General features: G+C 32.5%; 1 protein-coding gene across 1 annotated transcript; it reads right to left on the bottom strand.

The window, feature by feature from the left end:
• Positions 1 to 1920: 1920 nt before the first annotated feature.
• On the bottom strand, positions 1921 to 27543 carry LOC136978425 (dynein axonemal heavy chain 10-like; the record flags this gene model as incomplete). The annotated part of the gene is made up of 5 exons (XM_067274126.1): positions 27285 to 27543; positions 23089 to 23258; positions 13768 to 13989; positions 7964 to 8035; positions 1921 to 2151 (listed from the first exon to the last, which is right to left on the bottom strand). Coding segments are annotated over exons 1-5 (903 nt in total), but the record flags the coding sequence as incomplete, so codon positions are not given.

The raw sequence follows: 27543 nt of genomic DNA on the forward strand, positions 1-27543 counted from the left end.
TATTCTCTCCACCACAATCTTAAGTTCTGAGGGTTTGATTCTTGATTGCATCAATTTCCGGACCATATCAATATTTTTATTTGTTTTATCTTTGCTGTACACCAGCAGTATTTCTCTAGGAGCTGAATACGCTGGCAATTTCCGTTGTTCCTTATCTAGATTGCCCATTCTCACCACCAAGCTATACAGGGAAGCGGGGGGTGTGCGCTGAGCAACACTTTCCTCAATGCTTTCCAGACATTCAATCATAGTTTGCTGTGTATCATTCAGCTTTGCTACCAAGGTGGGCAGTGTGATGCTACTTCCTATCGCATCCTTTGCAAGTCCTATGATCTTTTCAAATTTTTCTGTTATGAAGTTGATATGGGTCTTAGTACCAAGGTGTGCCTTCGGATTATCCACTGCATACTGTTTAATCTCGTCCAATGATAGACCCGATTGCTTTATAAACTCTTCTATAATACTTGTAGCCATCATCGGTGGGAGACCAGAAAGATACACAAAAAAGAATACACCCAAGTGTGTGTATTGTGTTCCTAGTTCCCAAGCTGAAGGGATGAATGTAAAGTTGAAACTGTTGTTCCAAAGCCTCTGCACTGACGGGTTGGCACCCAACAGAGCAGAGAGAAGAAGGATAGAATAAATTAACTTAAATTAGCTTAACTAAGGTTAAAATAACCTAAAGTAAAATAACAATAATTCGCATGATGCTTGCTTTGAGGTTGTCATGCAGCACTGAAGGTCAAGATACCAGCATGAGAAAGTCGAGAATTCAGTCTCTGGTGGCAGTAAGCAAGCGGCAGTTTAATGACGTCATCGCTGATTTTCAGAAATGACCGTTATGTCCATTATAGTTATGAGGTCGTTGACCGTTGCCTAGATAATGGTGAATGGAGACCAGTGGAGATAACACTTCAAATTTAAAACTCGTGATTTAAAAACTACTGGAGAATTTGGCACAAAAATTGGATACAATATTGACAGCAAGGCCTACCACCCGATGATGATAAGGTTTTGGCGGATGTGGTCCACAGAGCCCGATGCGGACCGGTGGTTGCCGAGGACAAAATGGCCAAAATCCGGAGAATAACCAAGCCAAAAAGTACAAAATTTAATGAGAGTACGTGCAGAGAAAGGCTCGATCTTCTGCCACTTACCTTTCCGGATAACCAAGTCTTGGCAGTCCAGAAAACGATCCGAAAATCAGAACGTTAGAGAGTCTATAGGTCCAAAATCATTTGGTCCACCCAACCGAATTTGATGTCTACAGCATCAGGCCCACTAGTACTAACGAACCACTCACAAAAAACCGAGTAAAAAAAGGAATATCTTGGCGATAACTCAGAAAAACACGGAGCTCGATCCAAACACAACCAAACACTCCACCATCCAAACACGCTTAGCTTGGCATCATTGTTAAACCTACCTATGAATAATTTATACTGGGACATTTGTTATCTCTCCACAGCACCACTATTATTCATTTATTTTATAAAGTTTGCTGTTTAAAATTTCCAAACTTATAATAAATTGAAAACCTATTTTTTATACCTAATTTTATAAACAATCTTTACAATTCTGTACATTTTGCTGTATACTTTTCTGATGTATGGAAGATAAAAAGACTTACACTATAGCATAATAATATATACCTGGTCACTTTAATCAAATATTAAAAATATGGTTTGATAGCTTCCTTTAGGCTACTTTATTTTTACTTATTACACTAAAATATAGTTTTTATGAATTTTAAAATCTAATATGTTTATATTTAAATTTAAAAAGTTTCAATGATTTCAAATTTTAAAATATTCAAGACTTTATTTTATATATTTTGAATAATAATCAATTTAAAATATTTTTAAAATTTTGAATATTTCTTATTAATAGCATTTATATTATTTATATACATAAAATTACCTTTTCTAAAATTTCAGTCATCATTTTTTGTATAGACTGTCTCCAAGAGATCATCAAGTCTTCAATTTGAGTAACAAATGCTTTATCATGAGCCAAACTATCAAGTGGTACATTGTTTGGGAAAGTTATAAATTCTAATTGTATTTTGTTTTCAAGTTGTTTTAAGGTTCGATCCACAGTAATTCCAAATTTCTTTATTGAACTTAATAAAGTCTCTTGAATTCTTGAATACTAGATAAAAATAATTTAAAGATGAATTGTACCTTACAATTAATTTTATAGCATATAATATTACCATAATTGTTGTTAAATACTAATCTACTTTTACTACATCATTAAACATAGAAAATGTAATGATGTAAGAAAAAATACCTAATTTTTAATCTCAAATGTTAAAAAAGAATAATTTTTTTGTTCTTTATGTGTGCCATATTCTATACTATACAAAAATTTTCAGAAGATATTGGCAAAATATTTTATATTTAGCCAAGATATCATAAAATTCAATTTAATAGGTATAATTCAAATAATACAAACTGTTCATTCTAAGATAATTGAAAGTTATTTTTGATTAATTTGAGAATGAAGAACTATGCTGATTTAAACAGTTGGCATATGACTTCTGTGTGAGGTGCTATAGCAGTGGTTCTTAATGGGTGTTCTGCAACCACGAAAGAAAAGATTTTAAAGTTTTTATTTAAATTTATTCCCATTGCTATATTCGTAGACAATTTCATTTTTCTATTTTATTCAATATATTAAAGTTTATTAGTTTATTGCTTCATTGTTTCCCGAGAATACTAAACATGGAATTGCTTATCAATTTTTGAATATATTGATGCTAATGCTCCATGTAATAAAAAGTATGTAAATGGTGTTCTGCAGCCTCAGAAACGTTGAGAACAACTGTGTTATAAGTTTGATTTTAATGAGTGCTAAATTCTTTTTTATGAATAATTCTGTCTATCCTGAAATTTCAATTCCTATTGAATTAATGTCATGTATTTGGACTAACCCAAAAGGGCTAGATCTAGGTGGTCTTGGGAATTGTGGCCAAGAGGAGGCAACAGTATGAGTGTGGGAAGCATATGGTCATTCAGTTCCTACAACTGCAAGACAACGCATCTTGTTCCTGTTGCTCTAACTAGTATGTAACAAAGACAAACTGTAATAAAGAGTATCCCAGTGTCTAAGCTTGGCTGTCTGGATTAGTAAACTATGGCAAATACACAATAAATGGCAACAAGGATGAGATTCTGAAAATCTGCTGACTCAATAGTAATACCACGCTCACCAGTTAACAGCGTCAACTGGATCCATGAACTAATACTTCAGAATCATGAATGCAGTGTTTATTAAAAAGGAACATTATTATAATGATTACGCTCAGAACTTTAAAACCTTTTGAGGCCTCGGAACCATCTATGTGGGATTCATACTATGAACATTTAGTCTGTGTTTTTCAAGCAAACAATATTACTGACCCTCAGAAAAAAAGGCAGTATTTTTGAATATCTGTGGGGCTAAGAAGTATGCCATTATTTGTTCTCTGGGAGTGTCCAGCAATCCAACAGCTAAATCATATGATGAACTAATATAACTCATCAAGTCTCATTTCTCACCAAAGCCTTCTAAAATATTTCAGAGATTTTTATTCTATTGGAGGAACCAGCACACCGGAAAAAATATTGCCAATTTTATCATAGAATTAAGGAAACTCTCTGAACATTGCAATTTTGGTGATTCAGGTTCTCGGAATGTAATGCTGTGGGACAGGTTAGTGTTGGCTTGAAAGACAAATCTCTATAGAATCAATTGTTGAATGAGACATCACTTAGTTTTGCACAAACATAAGAAATGGCACTGGCTCAGAAATAGCTAATCTGCACATGACAGAAATTAGAGGATTCAATTCGACATCTGTTATACTGCAGACCCAAGGCCAAAGGCAACAATTTAAGGATAATTTAGAAAGACCACGCAAAAAATATTCAGGATGGAGAGGAAATCACTCAAAAACTCAGTGTAAATTTAAGAATGTCAAATGCCATCATTGTAAAAAGAAAAAACATATTCAAAGAGTCTGCCAGAGTAGGCTAAACCCTAATAGGGTATTTTGATAACATTCCCTTGTTATCATAATACTCAAACCATGGAAACAAAAGATTTAGATACCTTTCATCTGAAGGCTGTGCAAATAAATAATGTTGGTGTTCTGAGATAAAAACAACTGTCTACATTAATGGCTCACTGTGTACCATGGAGCTAAGATTACTATTTCACTATAGCATAATAATATAACAATAAGAATATAAGAATTCAAAACAATGAATTTTAGAGGGATTCAAACTCAAGAGCTAAGATTACTATCATTGATAAGAACACATTTGATCAATTATATCCAGCTGGCTTGTCTCAGCTAGAAAGATCCCCATATGTTGTGAAAGACTATAATAAACAACCGGTGGATATCCTGGGGTCAAGGTCAAATATGCTTCATTTGAAGATCTTCCCTTATTGATTGCAGCAAAGTAATTTCAAAGGCTTTTGAGATTGAGCTGGTTTGAACCATTGGGAATAAAAGCAACACGTATCCATAGTGTTAAGAATTCAATCTTGGAAGATAGCGTGCAAAAGTTTCTGAACATTTTCAAGAAGAAGCTTAGAAATTTTCTAGGTACACCCATACATTTGCATCTCAATCCAAAGGTTTGTCCAATCCAGAAATGTGCCATTTGCTCTGAGATCTAAACTGAGAAGGAGTCACAATGATCACAGGATCAAGGAGTCTTCAAACCAGTGAACTATTCAGAGTGGACTACACCTGTTGTTCCTGTCCTTAAACCAAAATGGTAAAGTTAGGCTATGTGGAGATTACAAATGTATATTCAATATGGCTCTAGAAAACCATCTGTATCCAGTTCTGGCCATCAGTCAAATTCTTGCAGAACTCACTGGAAGTCGTCACTTTATCAAGTTTGGTCTGTCACAAGCTCACCTACAATTAGCTATTGATTAATCTTCAGCTATGGCACAGACAATCATGATGCATTAAAAAGCATTCAAATGCAAATGTTCGCAATTTGGGATATCTTCCATTCCTGGAATATTCCAGGAATGGAAGATATCCCAAATTGCGTTTCATTGAAACACTGTTGGCAAGCATTCCAGGAGTCTTGCCATATATTGATGATGTCCTGATCAAAGGTTCAACACTTAATGAGTTGGCTAAATGATTATGGGAAGTCCTTCAATGTTTTCCTGAATCAGGACTGCAAGTTAACAGGGATAAGTGCATCATAGGAGCCCCTTGCATTAATTTTTGGGATATCAGAATGATGAGAAGGGATTCAAACCTACCAAAAACAAGGTAAAAGCTATCCTGGAGGCACCTACACCTAGGAATAGGGAAGAACTTCAGGCATTTTTAGATCTGTTGAATTTTTGTTATGCCTTCCTGCAAGACAAGGCAACAGTAGCCAAACCTCTTCATTGCCTACTCAACAAGGGATCACAATGGAAGTGGAATCAAAGTCATGAGAAAGCTTTTGAAAAAGTAAAATTGCTGTTGTCAGCTGATGCACTTCTAGTCCATTTTGATGAAAGGAAGCTGATCATTCTCACCTGTAACAGTTCCCAATATGGGATTGGAGCAGTGTTGAGTCACAAACTAGAAGGTGGAGTTGAAATACCTGTCATGTACTATTCTAGATCCATGAACACAACTGAATGCCAATAGGCACTCAGTGATTGAAAATAGGTCCGTGATTGAAAAAGAAGCTCTTGCCAGGAATTTAGGGTGTCAAGAAATATAGACATAAGTTTGAAATTCACACTGACCACAAGCCATTATTGGGTCTGTTATCTTGTGACAAAGCTACACTGCTTAGTCACAAGACAACAGACTGAACACCAAAACTGAAACAATAGTATCTGATACTAAGCTCTTACAACTATAATCTTGTTTATAAACCAGACAAATCAATTTCTCATGCAAGTGGACTTAGCTGGTTGCCTCAACCACTTACTACAAGTAATGAGTCATCACCTAATGAAGTTTTATTTCTAGAAGCACTAGATAAACCACCATTACAGGCCAAAAAAATTGCCCATATGACTGCTTGAGATTGTATACTATCATGAGTTCTCAACTGAGTGTGGAAGGGATGGCCAACAAAAAACCTAGACACCATTTGTCCAGAGGAAATTGGAACTCTCAGCATACAGAGGCAGCTTATTGTGGAGTCAGAGTTGTTGTATCCAAGAAAGCTCAGGCTCGCATATTGTCCATACTTGACAATGCTCACCAAGAATTTGTTCATACTATTCTTGCACACTGCTATGTATGATGGCCAGGCATGAATAAACAAATAGAAAATATAGTAGGTGTTTGCACTCCGTAAGACAAGTGACATCATGGGACAGTCCAAAGAAACCTTGCTCAAGACTTCATATTGACCATGATGGTCCTTTCCAGGGAGCTTTGTTCCTGATTGTCTTAGACTCATATTCCAAGTGGCTTGAAATATCAAGGTTAAATCAACTGATTCCAATGTGCAATCAGTGCATTGAGGAAGTTATTCTGCACACACGGAATCCCTGAGGTGATAGTATCAGATAATAGAACAGGATTTATGTCATCAGAATTCCAAGAGTTTCTGGAAAAAAACGGAATCCATCATATTTTAATTGTACTAAGACACCCATCATCCAATGGGCAAGCAGAGAGGATAGTCCAAACTACAAAGGACTCACTGTGATAGATCATCTCCGGTAACTGGAATTGCATCATTTTTATTGGCTCAACATGCTACTCTTAATGCTGCTATAGGTGTTTTCCCAGCATTTACTAATAAACCATTGCTTGAAGATCTTTGAATAAATTAGATGAGATGAAAATCAAGAGATCATAGTTGTTCAAGAATTTGAATGTTTGCACCTTTCGATCTGGTGTATGCTTGACGATTTCCTCTGTACAATAAATGGGTCCCTGCAATGGTGATGGAAATGATAGGTATGAAAACACACATGATATAAACTAATGGTATCATTTGGAAACAATATGTTTTCAAACAGGCAAGCAGAGAAGTTAGTCCAAACTACAAAAAATTCATTGCAATGGATTATCTTCGGTAACTGGAATCAAAGACTTGCATCATTTTTATTGACCCAACATGCTACTTATTGTTGATCAGTTGAGGAAGCATCAAGAAGTATTTCAAGGAGACACAGGAAGAGAAAACAACAGTGATGGGTGAAAAACCCTCAACCCAGAATCTTTCCCATCATCAATGATGTCAGAGCCTCCTATAAACAATAAACAATCAAAAGCAACCAGATCAAGTGATGATCCCCAAAGATTTCAGATGCAAGTGAACAAAATACAGAAAAGCCACATTCCAATGATCTTCCATCAAGACCTGTTTGAACCAAGTGCACCCTTGCATGGATGCAAAACTATGTTACATAGGGAGAGAGATGTTATGTATTTGGTCTTTGGGCTAGATCTGGATGGCCATGGGGATTGTTGCCAAGAGGGGACAACAGTGTGAGCATGGGAAGCACATGGTCATTCAATTCCTACAACTCAGGGACAACATGTCTTGTTCTTGTTGTTTCAACTAGTTTTTAACAAAGACCAACTACAATAAAGAGTATCCCAGTGTCCAAGCATGGTGTCTGGATTAGTAAACTATGGCAAACACACAATAATTAAAGATTAATTAAAACATGTTCTCAGAAAATAAATGTGATCAAGACATATTATTTGTCATCATCTTTTGTATTAAAAATTGTCAAATCAATGAGAATACACTACTACTACTACTCTCCAAACATTAATCAAATAAAACTTCATCTTTAATCTATGAACAATTTGTATAATTTTAAAATATTTATATTTGTTTTTTAAAAATAATTATTACACCAATTTTATTAAAATCAAATATTTAAACATTTCAATCATAAAATATATTTCAATATAAAATATTTAAAATTTTTGCAGCCAGCTAAATTAAATTTAGAAACATTCTAAAATAATTACCTGACCAGTAAATTCTTCTTTATTGTAACAAAATTTAAAAACATCCTTAATACTGAAAAGTGGTAAAGCGATCTAAATTTTTAAAAATTTCAAAACATTAATACTTATTTAATACCCAACTAGATGCTTCTTAATTTCCATAACAACACCTTATCTCACTCAGAATTATTTATTAATTTTAACAAACATTTTCAACTTGTTCTACAGGCCATCTTCAGGTTTTTTAAAAAGCCATGGAACATTGATAACTATTCTTTTTGAATAGACCAGTTAAAAATGCATTTAAAATACAAAATTATTTGGAATAATAAGTTATTTGAATCCAAAAAATAAATTACATTAATATAGATACAATTTAAAATAACAAAATAATAAAATATAATAATATAAAGGGAAAACAGAAAAGAAAAAATTACATTCATAACACTAGTTGTTGATTGTATGGACATTACGCAGTATTCTCCAATAAAGTTTTTCAACCATAAATTTCTATACTGTGGACATATTTTTTATTTTATTTTTCCTTTATATTATTATATTTTATTATTTTGTTATTTTAAATTATATATATATATAACTGTAATTTAGTTCTATCAACCTAAACTCAAACTTTCCAGCAAATAAAAGTAAAAACTTAAAGGTCGAATGTTTTCGGCCACTAAATTTATCAGCCTTCTTCAAAAAAAAAACGGTAAAAGCATTCTATAAATAAAACGTAGCTGCCTTGTAAATTTTAAAAGATCAAAAACAGCTGTGACAGATAGCTTATGATGTATATTATAAGTCTAGATAGTGTTTCCATGCAGTTGATACATGAATGACATCCGTGATGATGCAGGTTCCACTCCTGCTTGCCTTGTAGATCTCCACTGCTTCTAAAAATTTTAATATTTTGCCAGTCAAAGACCTTGTGTATTAGCTTGGCCTAGTGCCTCCGGATTGCTGGCATAACGAGCTAAAGCAATATTGATGTTATCTTTTAGCACGTCATATTTGTGGTCCTTCAGTCTGGCTTGCAGCAATCTGTACATAAATCCTATGTAAGATAGTGTTCTGTCAAACCTCTTGTCACGTAGGGGGATGTGGTAAATCCCAGGAGCCATCGCATCATCAGCGCCATCCTTCACGTTTGACAGAAGGCGGAAAACACTGGGTTTCCTTTTGTAAGTAAGGAGTGCATTTAAATTATTTGCAATCCTTCTATATATGCGAAGTAGCGACAGTTAATAGTCTAAGACCACCTGATTCACTTCTGCTTTGTTAATATTGTTAGATGAATGAGCCAGATATTTGGATGCCAGATTGTTGATAAATGTGTGGCCATACCCATGGTTGGACGCTATATCATAAACTATCCGTCACAGCTGTTTTTGATCTTTTAAAATTTACAAGGCAGCTACGTTCTATTCAGAGAATGCTTTTTCTGATTTTTTTCTTGAAGAAGGCCGATAAATTTAGTGGCCAAAAACATTCAACCTTTAAGTTTTTACTTTTATTTGCTGGAAAGTTTGAGTTTAGGTGTGATTCACGACTCTACAAGCACAGTTCCAGTTTTTGGTGAGGTTTGTATTTATTACTGCAATTTATTTTTTGGATTCAAATAACTTATTATTCCAAATAATTTTGTATTTTAAATGTGTTCAATATTTCAATATCAAATATTAAAAATTTAAAAAGCCATGGAACATTGATAACTGTTCTTTTTGAATAGAACAGTTATCAATGTTCCATGGCTTTTTAAAAAACCTGAAGATGGCCTGTAGAACAGGTTGAAAGCAAGTAAATAATTCTCAGTGAGATAAGGTGCTGTTGTGGAAACAAAGAAAACATTAATATGTAACAATTTACTAAAATATTAATACAGTAGAGAGTAGTTTATCCAAACACCAGTTATCCGAAATGTCGGTTATCCAAGCGCTTTCCAGTCGGACTGTGTCGTGCTGAATCAAACTTTTTTGATACTAGATTTACTTCTAAAGTATAATTTTTATGTTTTTATATTTTTCAATATATTTATTTTGTTTGTACAAAATAAAGAAATAATTTTTAACGATACAATAGCCTTGATTATTATTATAAAAATTTTCGTTAGGCTTAAAATTGACAAAAATTCAACATGAAGTGACATGCAACGGAGAAAAATTTCAACATCGGACAGGTTAATTTATTTTTTTGTACATAATTGGTTATCCGAAAAATCAGTTATCTGAACAACCCAGTCCCCAATTGATTCGGATAAACAACTCTCTACTGTATTAAGAATTAAGAAATAAATTAATAGCTTTTTTAAAAATTAATTTATGTATGCAGTGGTTTTAAGTTATATGGTTTTATTTTATGTAATTCTAAAACATAACAATTTTTGATATTACAAGACAAATTTAAATTTTTTTATTTGGATTTTCATTATGTGTACCACTCATGATGATGATACGGGATCTTTGTAACATTCATTGGTACTGGTGACTTTTTTGAGGAGCTTGCTAACAGTGAACTTTACATTTTGGAAATGCATTGTATAATTTTTTATGTTTATTTCTATTTCAGTTTTATTAATTTTTTTTTATTTCTATTTCAGTTTTATTAATGTTTTTTTATTTCTATTTGTTAATGTGTGTGTTATTACTAATTGGAAACATCAAATCTAATCCTAGCCAATGTCTCATATTCCTCCTCCCTCCCCTCTCTTGAAGTTGTCCATATCCTTGGTTGGGGAATGTCAATGATTGTTACTGAAACAGTTTTAATATCTCAATGGCTGGAATTTTTTCCCCTTTACTAAGTTCATCTACTACTATACTTCAAAATTTGGTTTCATTTTTGGAAAAGAGATTTGATACAATTTTAACTGAACTCAAGGATTTATCTACCAAATTTGAATGACTGGCAAATTTGCATAAAGACTTTGATCACTTCACTAATGTTGAGAAGAAGGTGGAGGAATTAACTAATTCAACTGTGCTTTCTACTTCTCAGACTTCTTATTTATTATATCTGCTGGATTCTTCATTCAATAAATGTAAACAAAATAATATTGTTATTGCCAAACTGAAAGGTAATTCAACAGAAATTTTAAGTTTATCTTCTGACATTCTGTTTTCTGTTAAAAGATCTAATGGTGATACTATTTCTATAAAAACTTTAATAACATTTTTAAAAAATAATTTGATAGTGGCAGAGCTTGATCTTGTTCTGATAGAAAACTGATTTATAAGAATTTGTACAACATTCAAATGAAGGACAAATGTTCCAGAATCAGAATGTTTGATTTATATTAGATATTAAGAATTTGGAAAAAGAATCTTGTTTTCTACAATGAAGCCAAAGAAAAAAACAAATCTGTGATTGGTTCATGAGGGCCAACTGCTTAATAACTGATGGTGATAATTTTACTATATTTTAAAAATAAGTTTTATTGAATTCTTTGTGAAAATATATTTTTCTGTTCAATATACAAATTTTCATTAGAAATTTTATTTAATTTTTTAAATTTGTATTACTACAGTTTCATGTGAATGACCTGTGGCAGTGTATATCTCATAAAAAACTAGGATGAAAATAAAATGTTTGTATGACCCATACCTTTGGAGTGCATGATACTTGTAAAATTCCATCTTAAATATTAAAACATTGTTTTTTTTTGTTTTGCTTCCATTATCAGTTCATTACAGATGTAATTATAAAATAATTGAAATGAAAAAAACAGAATACCAAGATCAAATCTCCTTAATCTTAGTGTAGAAAATGCAAATAGCTACTAAATAACTTTTATTTTCTATTTTATTTTTTTATTCTATTACTTCATTTCTGTTTTATTTATCAAATAACATTAATAAAATATTTAAAAATATATGTAATAGTAACAATAAATGTTAAAATAAACTTGGTAAAAAATTAAATAGAAAATAATTTTAATATCAATAATATCCCATGACATTTGACAGCCATACAGTGAGGCAGTAAAAATGTCAGTCCACCATTCTGGAGACATGGAATTAAATATGAACAGACCAAAAATGTCTTCATAATGTACATATATATACTGTATGTTTCTAAATTCAACACTTATATCACTGGTGAGTTCTCTATTGAGTCCCTCCATTGAACAATCTGACATCATGTTTTGTAGAGAAAAAGAAACGTTTGCATTAAAAGGGCACTTCTCATGATGGCCGACTTAATTAAGGAAAAGGCTACAATTGTGGCTGCTATACTAAATAATTAAAGTAACTCACTTAACCATTATTTGAATAAACCCTTTTATTTGAATGAACCCTTATCTGTATCATTTTCTTCTATACTGGGTCTTTCTTCAATAATTTGAATTTCTTGAATATTTATAACATTAGGAACATGAAAAGAGGGTCAAATATCAGTCCTGATCAAATTTTAAACAAATTCATGAAGGTAGTTTGTTTCAGAAAAAAGCTTAATATTTCAATATCAACCAAATTATCCAATATAATCATGCAATCACATGTTTTATCATATACAGATTATTAATCTGTCTGCTATTACAGTATCCACAGCACGAGTGAATCACTAGTTTCTATAAGCAAAATTCACTTGTTTTATGGAAGCCATCATGTTAATTTGTTGAATACTCAATGGTCTTTCAAGTCGTTGAGACCATTGAGTACAACAGTAAACCTGTGACAATTGCTCGTCATTTCTGTATATAAAATTAAATTGTAGATTATGAAACCTTTGTTTATAAGCTTCTAGAATGTTCCATTGCTTAGAGGGGCAATAAACCCAGCAGAAGAACAGGACAGGGTATATATTAACTCATGGTTGAGAAAATGACTCTATTCTTAGTGCCATTACAAGAATAACACAAAAATGACCAGTGGTAATGGGACTGTGCAAAGGAAGAGTTACAGAAGACAAGGAGGAAAAGAATGCAATTATGCAACACAAAAATTTGAGGAACTGCTCACATACTAGTACCTCCTCTCCCCTGTATTTTTGATTGTCTACTGATAGGATTGTCATGGATGAAAAATTTACAGATTAGACTAATATGTAATTATCACAAAAAGATAAAATGTCTGAGTGTAACAGAAACCTAAAATGTCATAATATTTAAAAACCCTCTAATATCATGTGTTTTGGATTTGATGTTAACTCAGTTTCATATTGAAATAAAACTTTACAAACCAACTCTGACATCATGGGCTTCAACAGAAAACTCAATGGTCTATTTAGAAATATCTTTTTCTCACTGCTGAGCCAATTGTTGAATATAGAAATGTACCACTATACGTATACATATATACGTTTGAAAAAAGATATAATTTTGTACAGTGGACCGACCAGAGGACATTTTAAACAATTTACTTTATTGCAGAAACATAGCCTCCATAAAAAGCTCATCTCTGTAGATGATTTTATGTTGCCGGTGATTGTGAAGACAAATGTCTGAAGACTTTTTGTATTTTCATATCTTATTGAATATATTGTTTACAATAATCTGAAACTTAAAAAATGTGCTTTGAATAAACCTATATGTGGATTTATTCAAGTATTGTGGATTTATTCAAGTATTATGGATTTATTCAAGTATTGTGGATTTATTTTATTAAATGAGACTGGAAAGTGGGTTTATTTGAGCTTGTGAGGTAATTTAAACCTGTGGGTCTAATCAAGTGTGTATTGTACAGTATGAATTAATGTAAACAAATAGTTAATCTTGTAATCTCTTCAGTAATTTCTATAATTTGTGACAAGCCACATTCATTGTATGATACAGTTACAGTCTGGCCTTGTCTGATATATATTATAATATACTTAAAATTGCTTACTTGTTGCAACAATTGGCTAAGCATAAGAAGTGAATTACTTGTCACTACAGAAATATCAAATTGTTTTGGCATTTTTTGACATGCTTCTTCCCAAGATGAAGGATTAGGTATAAATTCATTATTTGTCTTCATCAAATATAAATAATTAGAACATTTTTCTTCAGGAACTAGTAATTTCTGTACATGCAAGATTTTATGCATGATGATTTTCTTTGTAATGCTCTGAAAAATAAAATTGAAATATTATTGACTTCAATAGCCAAATGTTGCTGTTTATATCATTAATCTTATATTTTAATTATAAATTATTATATCACTCAAGTTTGAAAAATGTTTATTATGACATGTAAAATTTTAATTTCATTCTTATACTAGGTAGCCAATTAATTAAAACTAAAAATAATAATTAAATTTAAATATAATAAAATGATGATTAAAATGCTGGCCTTTACACCAAAACTAAAATTTAAAATAAAATCAAAATTAATTAATTTAAATTAAATTAAATCAATTGAAACATAATATTTCAGAAAGTGTGGATAAAATACTTATTGTCTGTCTTAATCGATTTGGTTATATTTCATCCATGCAGTCAGGAGTGGATCTAGGTTTTTGGGGCCTAGGGCTTTAAAGTCCAATGGGACCCCATTTTTACCAAACCTAACCTAACCTACTAACTATTTTTTACTATATGATAAGTGCTCATTATTAATGAAAAAGTATTAAAAATTTATGATAATAATTGAATTTTTGTGAGCCCTTGACACTTGGGGCCCAGGGCTTAAGCCCTATTAGTTCCTATGTAGATCCACCCCTGCATGCAGTCAGAGTTTAGTCTCTATTAATAGCATTTATTTGTAAAGTGTTTGTTTCTCTTTTGGTTCTGGTGGTGATGAAACATTTTGCTTTTAATATATAATATATACAGATATAGATATAAGAGTTACTGTAGTTTTTATTTTAAATTAAAATATGAAATATCTAGAAGTTTAAAAAATTTTTGACAAGCAGCAAAAATTAGGACTTACTTAATGATTAATTAAAAATAATCAATAAAAGAATTAAGAGTATTAAATGATAAGTTAGAAGTAAATATTACTATCCAAAACCTTTACTTACACCAATTATTTCTTTAAATAAATAAAAACAAACATTTTTAGCTATCTTCATTAGCCACCATCAGGTTTATTGATCACCACCAAATAGGTCATTATCAACAAGAACTTGTGGATCAGCTTGATTTATGATGTGAAAATAATGTTTCTGTTGTAATAGATTGGTTGTAACTTGATCTGAGTGTCAGGTCAAGGGTGAAAATTCCTACATACTTTCATTGTCTGAGAGGGAGTTCTTGTGTAGTCATCACCCCAGTCAGTTGTATCCGAGAGGGAATAAAGTTAATTGTTAACTAACTACGTGTTTTATGTGAAACAGTGTCGAAAACAAAATCGATACGAAATTGGCGACGAGGATTAAAATAGAGACTTGCCAGCGGATATTACAATTCGAGATAAAAAGCCAGAAATGTCGATCCCAGGAACATCAACCAGTGGAGTTCGTTTCGAACCATTCAAGATGGACAGCCAGTGGAAAACTTACAAGGACCGCTTTAATTTTTGCTTGAAGGCAAACCAGATTGAAAATGACCAAGATAAGTGTGCTTTTTTTTTACTGTGTGCGGTGAAACTTTATATGAACTTGTAGTAACACTCATAGCCCCAAAAGAAACGACACAAGTTAACTTCAATGAAGTACTTAATGCTCTTGATAGCCATTTTAACCCGAAACCTAGTGAAATTGTTGAATCATTCAAATTTAACCAGAGGTTGCAAAAACTGGGAGAAAGTATCAACGACTATGTCATGGAACTATGGAAAATTGCAATGAATTGCAACTTCGGCACCTCACTAGAGCGTATGTTAAGAGATAGGCTAGTGGCTGGTTTAAGGGATAAAGGAATACAACACGTGTTATTGGCAAAAACGGACACTACTTATAAGGCCATTTTGGATGCAGCATTGGCAGCAGAGGCAGCATCTAAAGATGTTAGCCAGCTTGGATCAGACGGAAACAACACCCAAGTGTATAACTTAAAGGCAAACTACAAGAGAAAGAATCAGCCAGCCATATTACGCTGTTTTCAGTGCACCGGAAGTCATAACCCAAATAATTGCCATTTGCTCAGGTAATCTGTAAATCCTGCAAAAACAAGGAACACATAGAAAAAACGTGTATCACGAAATAAAAGAGTGGACAAAGAAAAATTGCAAACCAGGAAAGAAACCAAATTGGGGCACAACAGAAAGAGGTATCCAGCCAGAGAGCCAAAGTACACCGGATTGATGAACATAAAAATTTGACGTCTAACCAGGTCGAGGAATATACATCTCTATTCAAAATACAGGGAAGTAGGATACCACCCTTAAAAATCTTAATCAATATTGAAAATATACCAGTCATGATAGAAATTGATTCAGGGGCTGGATACACTGTAGTGAGCGAATGGACCTTAAAAGAAATTAAAATCCAGCAAGACAAGTTAGAACCGGAAAAAGTCAAATTACAGACATGGGCAGATCAAAATCTGAAGGTAGTGGGTACTACAATGGTGAGGGTACAGTTTAAAGGAAAAGTGATGAATCTGCCATTGTTAGTGATTAAACGAAATGGACCAGGACTTGTTGGAAGAAATTGGTTAGAACCATTAGGAATCAGAATAGTGGGACTTTATCACCCAACATGATGCAGACGATCTGATACAAGAATTCCAGCATTTAGTCAATAATTCAGAAATGGGTCTATTTAGAGGCGAGGCAGTCAGTTTAGTGATAAATAAAGAAGCTAAGCCTATTTTTATGTGGGCAAGACAGGTTCCTTTTGCATTGAGAACAAAGATAGAACAAGAGTTGAATCGACTTCACCAGTTAGGAGTTATAGAACCAGTTAGAACTTCTAAGTGGGCCACTCCTGTGGTACCCGTTGCAAAACCAGATGGAGGTGTATGTTTATGTGGAGATTACTGCTGCACTGTAAACAGAGAGGCTATAAAAGTAGATGTATACCCATTGCCGGCCATTAACAATATAATTGCTTCATTATCTGGTGGAAAGGTATTTGCCAAGCTTGATTTCAAGAAAGCATACTTCCAATTTCCTGTGGACCCGAAGTCGTCTAAGATACTGACTATCAACACATGGAAGGGTTATACAGAATGAAAAGATTACCATTTGGAGTGAGTAGTTGTCCAGCTATTTGCCAGACAGAGATGGAAAAGATCATATTCCAGGGACAACTGTGATGATAGATGATATACTTGTCATGGGACTCAATGAAGAAGCCCTATATCAAAAGTTGAGGAAAATTCTTAACCAGATTTCAGAAGCTGGACTAAAACTGAACAAAAGCAAATGTCTATTCAAATATCATCGCAATGTCTATTCAAGACAAATCAACTTAAATTTTTAGGATATTTGATAGATGCTCAGGGCATTCGACCCACACCGGATAAAATTGCAGTGATCTAACAGGTTCACCCGAAGAACAAACAAGAGTTACAAGCATTTTTGGGATATGTAAACTTCTATGATATATTTTTGAAAGATAAAGCAACCAAAGCTGAACCATTTATAGACTCCTAGACAAAAACAAACCATGGATCTGGAAAAAAGAACACAGCAAAGCATTTGTGAAAATAAAAAAGATGCTAACACCAGAAACATTATTAATCCATTATGATTTAAATAAACCAGTATTGTTGTCATGTGATGCTTCACCATATGGAGTTGGAGCAGTACTTTCACACATATTACCAGATGGATCAGAAGCTTCTATATACTTTGCATCGAGGACACTCCACCCAGCGGAAAGAAATTATTCACAATTCAAGAGAGAAGTATTAGCTATAATCTTTGGTATCACAAAATTTCATAATTACCTAGCTGCCCGAAATTTTACTATATATACGGATTGTAAGCCAGTTGTGGGCCTTCTGAACCCTGCTAAACCAATTCCTGATTTAATCTCACTCAGAATGATTCTTTGGTGTTTGAGATTATCAGCATACTCATATAAGATTGAACATCGTCGGTCAGCAGAGATGACTAATGTTGATGCATTATCTCGTATACCAACTACTGTGGAAGACAACACTATCCCTGAACCAGGTGAGATATTCCTTATATTTGAACAGCCAGAATTGTCCATCACATCTCAGGAAGTAAGCAGAGAAACAAACAAAGACTCAGTGTTAAAAAGAGTTGAACATGCAATCTTACATGGTTGGCCACTTAGTAGTCTAGAAAAACTTATGCCTTTTTCTAGGCAAAAGCTAGAACTTTCAATTCACCGCAGTTGCATTTTATGGGGACAAAGAGTAGTTACCCCTAGAACCTTGCAACCACAGCTATTACACCTGTTACACTCCACACATGAGGGCATGTCTAGAATGAAAAGAACAGCAAGGAGCTATTTTTGGTGGCCTGAAATGGACTCCCAAATTGAAGAGACTGTATCGATGTGTAGAAAATGCCAAGAACAATGGTCAAACCCAACCCCAGTTAAAGACACTCATTGGCCATCACCCTTGGGATCCTGAGACTGAGTACACATTGATCGTGCAGGACCACACTATGGACATACATATTTTATTCTAGTGGATGCTTATTCGAAGTGGGCGGAGGTAGAAGAAGTACAAACGCAGTCAACCCAGGAAACCGTGAAATTATTGAGGAGAATATTTAGTACACATGGACTACCAAATACAATTGTATCAGACAATCATCAAAGCTTTAAATCCACAGAAATGGAAGAATTTATACAAAAAAAAATGGGATACAGCACATATTTACCCCTCCATATCATCCCTCTTCCAACAGACAAGTAGAGAGACAAGTGCAAACTATAAAGAGGAAAATCGAAAAATTACATCACAACCAAGAAAAAACTGAGGTGTTGCTCCCCAGACTTTTGTTTAGCTTATACACAACACCTAGTAGCACTACAGGTAAAACAGCAGTAGAACTGTTGATGGAAAGAAGACTACATACCATCTGTGATCGACTAAATCCACACATATAAGGATAGAAAAGAGGAAACAAGAATTCGACAATTCCAGATAAGAGAGAACATCAATTACAGGTGTTATAGAGATGCAAAGAAGTGGAAACCAGGTAAGGTGACAAAGAAGACCGGACAATATACGTACATGGTAGCTTCACCTATAACGTAACATGGTAGCTTCACCAAAAGGACCTATAGAAAGAAGACATATTGATCAACTGATACTCGAAGAGAACAACCACTCCAGAACAGGCAACATCCAGCTCCCCAGAATAATCAACATCAAGACAAAGGACCACCAGTTAGAAAGAGCTCTAGAACACGAACACTATCTGCACATCTCCGCAACTTCATTTTAGAGGTGGAAGATCTGTTGTAATGGATCAGTTGTAACTTGATCTGAGTGTCAGGTCAAGGGTGAAAATTCCTACATACTTTCATTGTCTGAGAGGGAATTCTTGTGTAGTCGTCACCCCAGTCAGTTGTATCCGAGAGTGAATAAAGTTAATTGTCAATTAACTACATCTTTTATGTGAAACAGTGTCAAAAACAAAATCGATATAAAAGTTTCCTCAACTAAAATTTCAGTTTCATGATCATCATCTTAAGTCAATTGATGCCATAAAACAAAATTTGTTGCAAGTCTTGAAGAGATTTCATGAAAATGACTTTAAAGAATGTTTCAAGGTTTGGAGAAACATTGGCATAAATGCTTTGCAATGGGAGAGGATTACTTTGAAGAGGACAAAATAAATTTTAATAAATAAATTCAAATCTGGCATTTTATTGAATCATTCCAGTACTTTTTGATCACAGAGGTAAATAAGACATATGAATGCAAAAATTTTATTGCAGTTATGGCTAGGTATTTTTTTTTCTTGTGCAGTCTGTCACACATACAAAGTTTATAAAATCTTTAAAACTAAATTTGCCAGACAATTCAAATTGATGTCTTTTGAATTTTTAGTCCCCATGAAACTTTAACATCTAAGATGTTTTAATTATGTTTTCATTATTTAATGTTATCAATAAGAAAAAACAATTATAAAATAACCTCAATACTACATAAATAAATAAAAAATTTGTTGTCAAGTTTGTTAAATATGTGTATTATTGTTGTAAAGGACCGCTTTTGGCAGAGCAGGTCTAAAAGCAACACGACCTTGGTAATTGGTCCCACCTGGCATTGTGTCTATAAATGGTTGGGAAGACAAAGGGTGTAGCGTCTCCGTTTATGGGACTCGTCTGTACGCGTCAATGTGTTTGCCACATGTTTGTTGGCTAGAAAAATGTAAACAAGGAACGGACGTGACGATAGGCTGTTTCGTCGGGAGGAGAGCGGACGTTTTTAAAAGCTTCCGGGGAAAGGAAGGACCCCGATTGGTCGTAAGTTGTCGTCGAGGAACTTTTTAAATGGTAAGAGTGGCAAGAGGAACGGGGAGAAGGGCAAGAGACGGATAGTACGACAGTTTCAGGTACTTGGACAGCCCGCTGAGCGTAGAGAAAGTGTGCTCCTCAGGCAATGATCTCAGGGACGGGTAAGTGTGGAGACTGGACAGGTCGTACAGTTGAGCCATCTCCACAAACCGACCGGAGTTCCCCAGAGTCTAATAGTCCCCAAAGGGCAAGCTGTCATGTGAGACACCATACCTTTGTTGTACCGTGTGTGTAATGTTGTTAAACTTGTATATTCTGAAATATTTTGTTTTGTAAATAAACTGTAAATATTCACTGGATTGAGTGTGGAGGTGTACCTTTCTACGAACCAACGTAAGAACATTCTCGAGTTGTAAGAACCAACCCGAGACGGATTATCGTAAAGATCTTCACTGGATTACAATTAAGATCTTCACTATTGTAAAAATTTTTAATGAAAAATAAAAATTAATGAAACTTCTAAAGATATATTCAAAACAAATAGGTACAAATCTAAATTATTACATATTGTGCTGTAAATGGATTAAAACAATTAATTCTGACCAAAGTTTAATAATATTGAATCTTAAAATTTTCTTTTTGACTTTATTATTATTATTATTTAAATTTCATAATAAATCTTGAATTTCTCATCAGTATTTACTATAAAATTAAAATCATGAGATAAACTGTAAGAAACATAATACTTACTGACTACATTTTAATAAATTTACTTAAAATTTTTTTTAAATTTATTTTTTGTCAATTTTCTTGTTTGTTTTAATTTTTACTTCAGAATTTCTAAATTACTTTTAAAATAAATAAATATGATAATAATTTTTTTCATTTTCTTTTCTCATATAAAACAAAGAAATCATCATCTGGATAGTTATGGAAAATCAAGATATAGTGATTCGGGGTAAGGTGCCTAATTTTTGTTATTTTCAAACGATGATGTCAGATACTGTCATGTGTTTGTACAATGGATCGTCGGGCCAATATTGAGTGCGGAAAGCTGTAGTTGGCTACCATTACCACATTTTCTAATCTGAGAAGAATAAAAACAAGATAAGAACAGTTTTTGTTATGAAATGTTTCTAGAGTCATTTTAAAACTAAAAGTTAAAATAAAATTTATTAAAAATTGTGAAAAACAATTAATGTGTGATGTAGTTAAGGTTCTAAGGTTTCCATTGTCAGCTACCGCCAATCCTGATCGGACATGCTAGAACACGTGACTCCACTTGGCATCTTACCCCGACAAATGGGAAAGATGTCACATTTTTCTTGGGATAACATGCCTATTTTTAATAAATTTTTGTTTTTTTCGTTTTATTACAGGATATGTATATAAATTACATAAAGACTTCTCAAAAAAGGTTTTTGGACTGAAAAAAGCTTTCAGCTAGCTATAGAACACATTAGAACAGGCAGGAACTTAACAATACTTATATGCTGTGCTGTTACACTTAATATAAAGTACTTTGTACTACATATGCAATAAATTAAATTTGTTAAGATATTTGAAAATTAATTTTATGCAACTATATTTGTTATTTTACTCCAATGGCATTTGGCATCTCACCCAGATAAATACTCAGGGTGAGATGCCTAAAATGCCAGACAGTAAAAAAGTTGTCATTGCAAACACAATACACAATTATTTTTGATATACTCCAAAGTTTTATTTGAAAAACATACTCAAGAATGATATTTTTGTTAGAGGTTCCCAAAATCCAAATTATCACTATAATTTCCTTCATAAGCAAAATGTTAGGCATCTTCCCCCGATCTACTCTAAATGAGAAAACACAAGAAGTGAAGAAAGAGAAGATCCAGAGAGGCACAAATAGGGCAACCATATTTGATCAATATGGTTCTACTGTAATTGTCAACACACTTGGCAATTATACATAATTGTTCATATACACAATAACTTGATAAGCTTTTGTTGAAACTATTGAGTTAAATAGTAGTCTTTGAATACCGTGATATATTGTAGATTGTGATGATACCTGAATAATAAACTTATTGATTTGTATAAACAAAAGTGTTTGTTTTATCTTATAATTATCCATTCATACCATAGCAAAGTCAAGGGTTATCCTTGCAATCCTGTATAGTGTTGCCACCTTTTCAAAATTGCTGACCTGGATGGCAGGTCAGTTTTGTTCAAACAGAAGTCCCTGATGCATGTGCAATGTTATTTTACCATGCAAAGAATAACATGCCTGTCAGTTCTAAACCAGTTAGGACTCATGTAGGAGCAACTCAAGTTAAGAAATGAAATAACTTTGCCTAACTTAGCCTTAACAGCTGACAAGCGCAAAAAAAAGAAAAAAAAAAGGATCAACAGGCTGCACACATGTCAGTGTAAAATGGCAGATGATTAAGTTTGGTGAGAGTGAAGAGTGTGAATGAAGTCTTTCACTGTTAAAATAAAGTAAATTTATAAAAATATTCCTTGTACTTTGTTTTATCATAATTTCTACGAAATTCCAGACAAAATTAATAGTTAAGCCAGACAGTCCAGTTTTTAATTAATTAAAAACCTGACTGTCTGGGTGAAAACCAGCCTGGTGGCAACACTAATCCTATATCACGTATACAAACTCGTTACCAACTGTTCATCATAACAGTCTTATTTGCTTACCTCACTAATATCATTCATTCACTTATTGCTATCAATATAGGCAAGTGTCAAAGTGACCACAATAACCAAACTCTACTGTATATTTCAATGATAAAATTTTTGTATTATATTGGATCAAAGAAAAAATCATAGTTTATGTAAATGTTTAAATTCTTTATTTACATTATTTTCTTTTATAAATAAATTATAATTTACCTTCATAATAACTTCTTTCTCTTCAACATTACTTTCTATACTTTCTTCTTCACTCATCATTAGATTACTTATATCAGATTCTTCATTCTGTTCATCATTCTCAATTTCAGAAACTTCCATTTGAAGTTCTTTCATTTGTGGAAACTGCAGTTTAGGTTTTTCAATTTTATCTATATAATTATTTTCATCTTTATAAATACAGTATAATAATGTTCAATTATATAACTATTATATTTTTATATGAAATAGTTATAAAATAAAACAATATTACCACCATAAGGAAATTAAATTACAGAAAACCTTATAAAACAATTATAAGAAACCAAACTTTATAGTATAAATCAAGCTTTGCAAATCTCTTTATTAACATTTACAGCATGAAAACCAATAAATGCAAGAGTTCATAAATTATTGATAACTAATGAATGAAGAATTTTTATTTATTGTTGCAAAAATTTTCAATTAAGAGAGAAGAAAAAATTTAGGGAGCTGATATCCAAAGTCATCACTTTCATTTTGTTTATATTTGTATTGTCTACTTTAATTCAATGTTAGTCCCATTCAAACTGATATAGTATTCAAGCCAACTTTCTTATTTAACCAAAGTTAGTTTGAATAGGTGGAAAGGAAACAAAAGTACTGAAAACAATATTTCAAAATATATATAGAAATTTTGTATTGGGATAACACACAGGATTTGAATCAGCTAATCTAATCTACTAATTGATTCACTGAAATTACAATCCTTAAATGGATGGTTCTACTTGCACTATCTTCATACATCACCACAAGAATAAATAACACATTTTTTTTAAATTTAACACTTATCAGAATGTAATAATTACACAAAACTGATGAATATCTATAATGTTATTTTTTAAAAATACAAAAATAACAACAGCAGCATAATTTATAAACATATACTATAAATTTGTATATACTAAAAAAAACCAAAGAATTTATACAAATTTTAAATTTACTTTTGTTCAATTATAAATAATAGTATAATGAAAACTGAATAAATTAAAGTAAATATGAAATAATGATAATCAATATAACAATGATAATTAAAGCAATGTGTTTTAATAGATGCCAAAACATATTGGTAGGATTTATTTCAATAAAATGTGGAATTTCATAATAGAAATATTATTTAAATTTTAACAGAAGTACAAAAATATTAGTGGCATATAGATAATAAAATTTATTATGTATAGAATAAAACACTTCTTTTAGGCAGGTTAATATACAACATACAATTCCATGATAATTATAATAATTTTAGTCAAAGATGAAAATAGATTATATTCCAGACATGGGCAAATGTGGCTCTTTTTGAGGTACATGCGGCTTTTGCTGAAAGTGTTAATTTCTGTTTATTATTATTATTTTTACAATTTTATTTTTATAATTTTGTGAAAATATGTTTATTAAAAAAATTCAATATTTGTTTTATATTATATTTATATTATATAATAAAATCGCACACCTTACCATACTATCCACCACGACAGTATAGAACTGTGGCTCCCATGCATTTTGCAAAACCTACATTTCGGCTCCCATTGAACACTTGCTTGCCCACTCGTTATATTGTTTTTAAGATAACAATTTTGATTAGAAATATTTTATTGATACAGTATTTAAATTAATACAGTATATTGTGATAACATGGAATAAATTTTTATTTAAAGAAAGGTTATCACATTTTTTTATTTGGCCATTCATTAAGTGTGCGATTCAGTGGAGTAACTAAGATTTTGCTATGGAGGTAATCTGAAAGGATGGTCTAAAAAATATAATCAGAATAAAGAAAAATTAAGTGTCCCTTAGTCCTTATTACTGACAAATGAGCATCCTTTACATACCTCCCAGCAAATGTTCTAGGACAGGTAGCAAATCTATGGCATGTGCCCAAAGTGGCATGTCAGAAAAATCATCTGGCATATAATGTAACATACAATTTTGGTTTATTACTTTTCGTTTTCAATGATCTTTTGGTTTATCATCTGATCATCATTTTTCCAATCAGCATCTATACATTAATTTTAATTACAGTATATTAATCTCATATCTTTGAATATTGTTAATCAAAGTTTAAAACTTCAGTGCGCACAAACATTTTTAAAGATAAGCATGCTTGCAATATGACACATGGACTTAAAAAGGTTCCCCATCTCCGTTCTAGGATGTCCCTATACTCTAATCTGTGAGTGTAAAATAATACACATTTTGCAACCTCTTCCCCTTAAATTGTACCTATGGCATACTTCTGGAAGTGATGTCAGTGTTGGATCTGCACCCTGGAGGCTTCAGGAATAAAATTTGATAAAATCCAAATAAGGAGACGACTCGTTCTCTAACATTAACGACTATTTTATTCATGACACCCACATATACAGTAAACGAAAAATGAAAGCGAGCTTTGGAAAACCCGCCAATTGTACGCCCTCTGGTGACTCCACTTTACAATCCTTAACAAACGAGTTAAACGAGAATGACGTCATCGTAATTCTTGTTTCGTTAGACTTTTCGAACGATTCGTTATAACTAAATGGCTGTTTCTAAAATCGAAGATATGAATGTTGCTAGTGCAGCCTTATCCAAAATATTTTTCTTAGGTTGCTTCGGATGGACAGTTATTTCAATCATTTCACCTTTTAATTCACAATTTAAACACTCGAGTAGATCTAGAAACATCGATATCGTCGGACGCCATTTTCTTAACGAAATAAACTAACTCTTTCCTTCGTGGAGTTTCGTTCGATACGTCATCACCGCGGAGCATGCGCACTGAGTGAGACTACTACTTTTCGAACGATTCGTTACTAACGCGTTTAACTCGTTCGACTTAACGAACGTACCCAAAATTTAAGCTAAAATAATTCATCTTAAACAACAAATCTAAAATTACGTTCTATTAATGAATAATTCGATATCAATCATTTCATTTCTTATTATAATAAAAAAAAATGAACGCTTGGTTATCAATTGCTTACTTATACCACATGACTAGATTGTTCTAGAAGAAAGATCATTGCTCAAACATTGAGTTTTTCTCAGTTTCCTTCTAATATACATGTATCAGGCACAGATTAGTTTATCTAATCTTTAATTGTACACAATGGAGAAAACGAAGTTCGAGGTATTATTTTTCAGTGGTATAAGTGGCTGCAAATTTGTTCTTACTGTAAGCCTACTTACTAGTCATATCATTAATTAAACTATCAGTTAGAAAATATTTGCAAAATTTTTCTGTCATTTTTTTTAATATTGAGTCCACAAACTATTGAACACTCAAATAAAGGAAAATTTGCCAAAAGTACATCAATGTACAGAGGCATGTAATAGGTTCACCAGCCAGGAAAATTCGAATTCGGAGGCCCCATGTAAAATGTTAACTTCAGACATTTTTATTCAGTGAACGTTTTCGAGGAGAATTATATCCCCAAAATCTCGGTATCAAGTATCGAAACCAGATATCTGGTATCCTCATTCATTTTCTTAACATGATTTCTGGATGGTTAAGTCAACATGTAGTAGTATGGAGTTAAGTTAACTAGAGTAGTGCACTCTAGTTAACTTAACCCCAATAAATAATAATCTAACACCTTTATCGTTGCCGAGAAAGTTTAATTTAAAACAAACGTTTTCGACCTATTCCATAGGCCATCATCAGGTTAAATAAACCGACAAATGGAACAGTTCCGTTCCAGAGGATCGAATACAAATATTTAAATTTCAAAAAAAATTGACAACGGATTAAAAGATGATAAATAATAAACGAATATTGTATAAAATTAAAAACAAGGAATAAAATAAAAATAAACTCAGAAAAACCTTAACCCCAATCTACAGAACCCCATCAATCTAGGGTTCCCAGATATTACCCAAATTTAAATTTCAATATTCTTACTACATTAACGAGTTTTAAGAGACTGTTTGGGGCCCCAGGCAATTGCCATCTTTGCCCATAGGATAACGTGCCACTGTCACTGTATACAAAGGTGAAGGGGCCAAAAGTGTCATTTACTATCACTTTTCTGGTCATATAATGAACAGAAAAGTGAACAGTAAAATCATAAAAAATGGAAAAATAAAATGTATACTTGAAAATTTAATTAAGTAGTCCTGTGGCAGTATATAGGACTACCTACGTAAACTTTTACCATTTCGAATTTGTTCCATAAATTTACCTTCTTGAATTTCGATTTCTTCTTCCTTTTCTGAAGTATAAAATAACAGTATCGTGTTATTTATATCAGTCGTTGTGAGAAATTCGTATAAAATTGTTTCGCCATATCTCTGATCTACTTCCAAAAACGAATCGAAAACTTTCTCTTCAATAAGAAACGCCTTACATACCACATTCTTTATCCATAAAATCCTAAAATCATCCGACATATTTAATACTTTTCGATAAAACGATTTACAATATCGAATAGAAACTATGTT

Source organism: Centruroides vittatus, unplaced genomic scaffold (genome assembly GCF_030686945.1).
Source record: "Centruroides vittatus isolate TY-2023 unplaced genomic scaffold, ASM3068694v2 contig_1148, whole genome shotgun sequence".
Lineage (NCBI taxonomy): Eukaryota > Metazoa > Arthropoda > Arachnida > Scorpiones > Buthidae > Centruroides > Centruroides vittatus.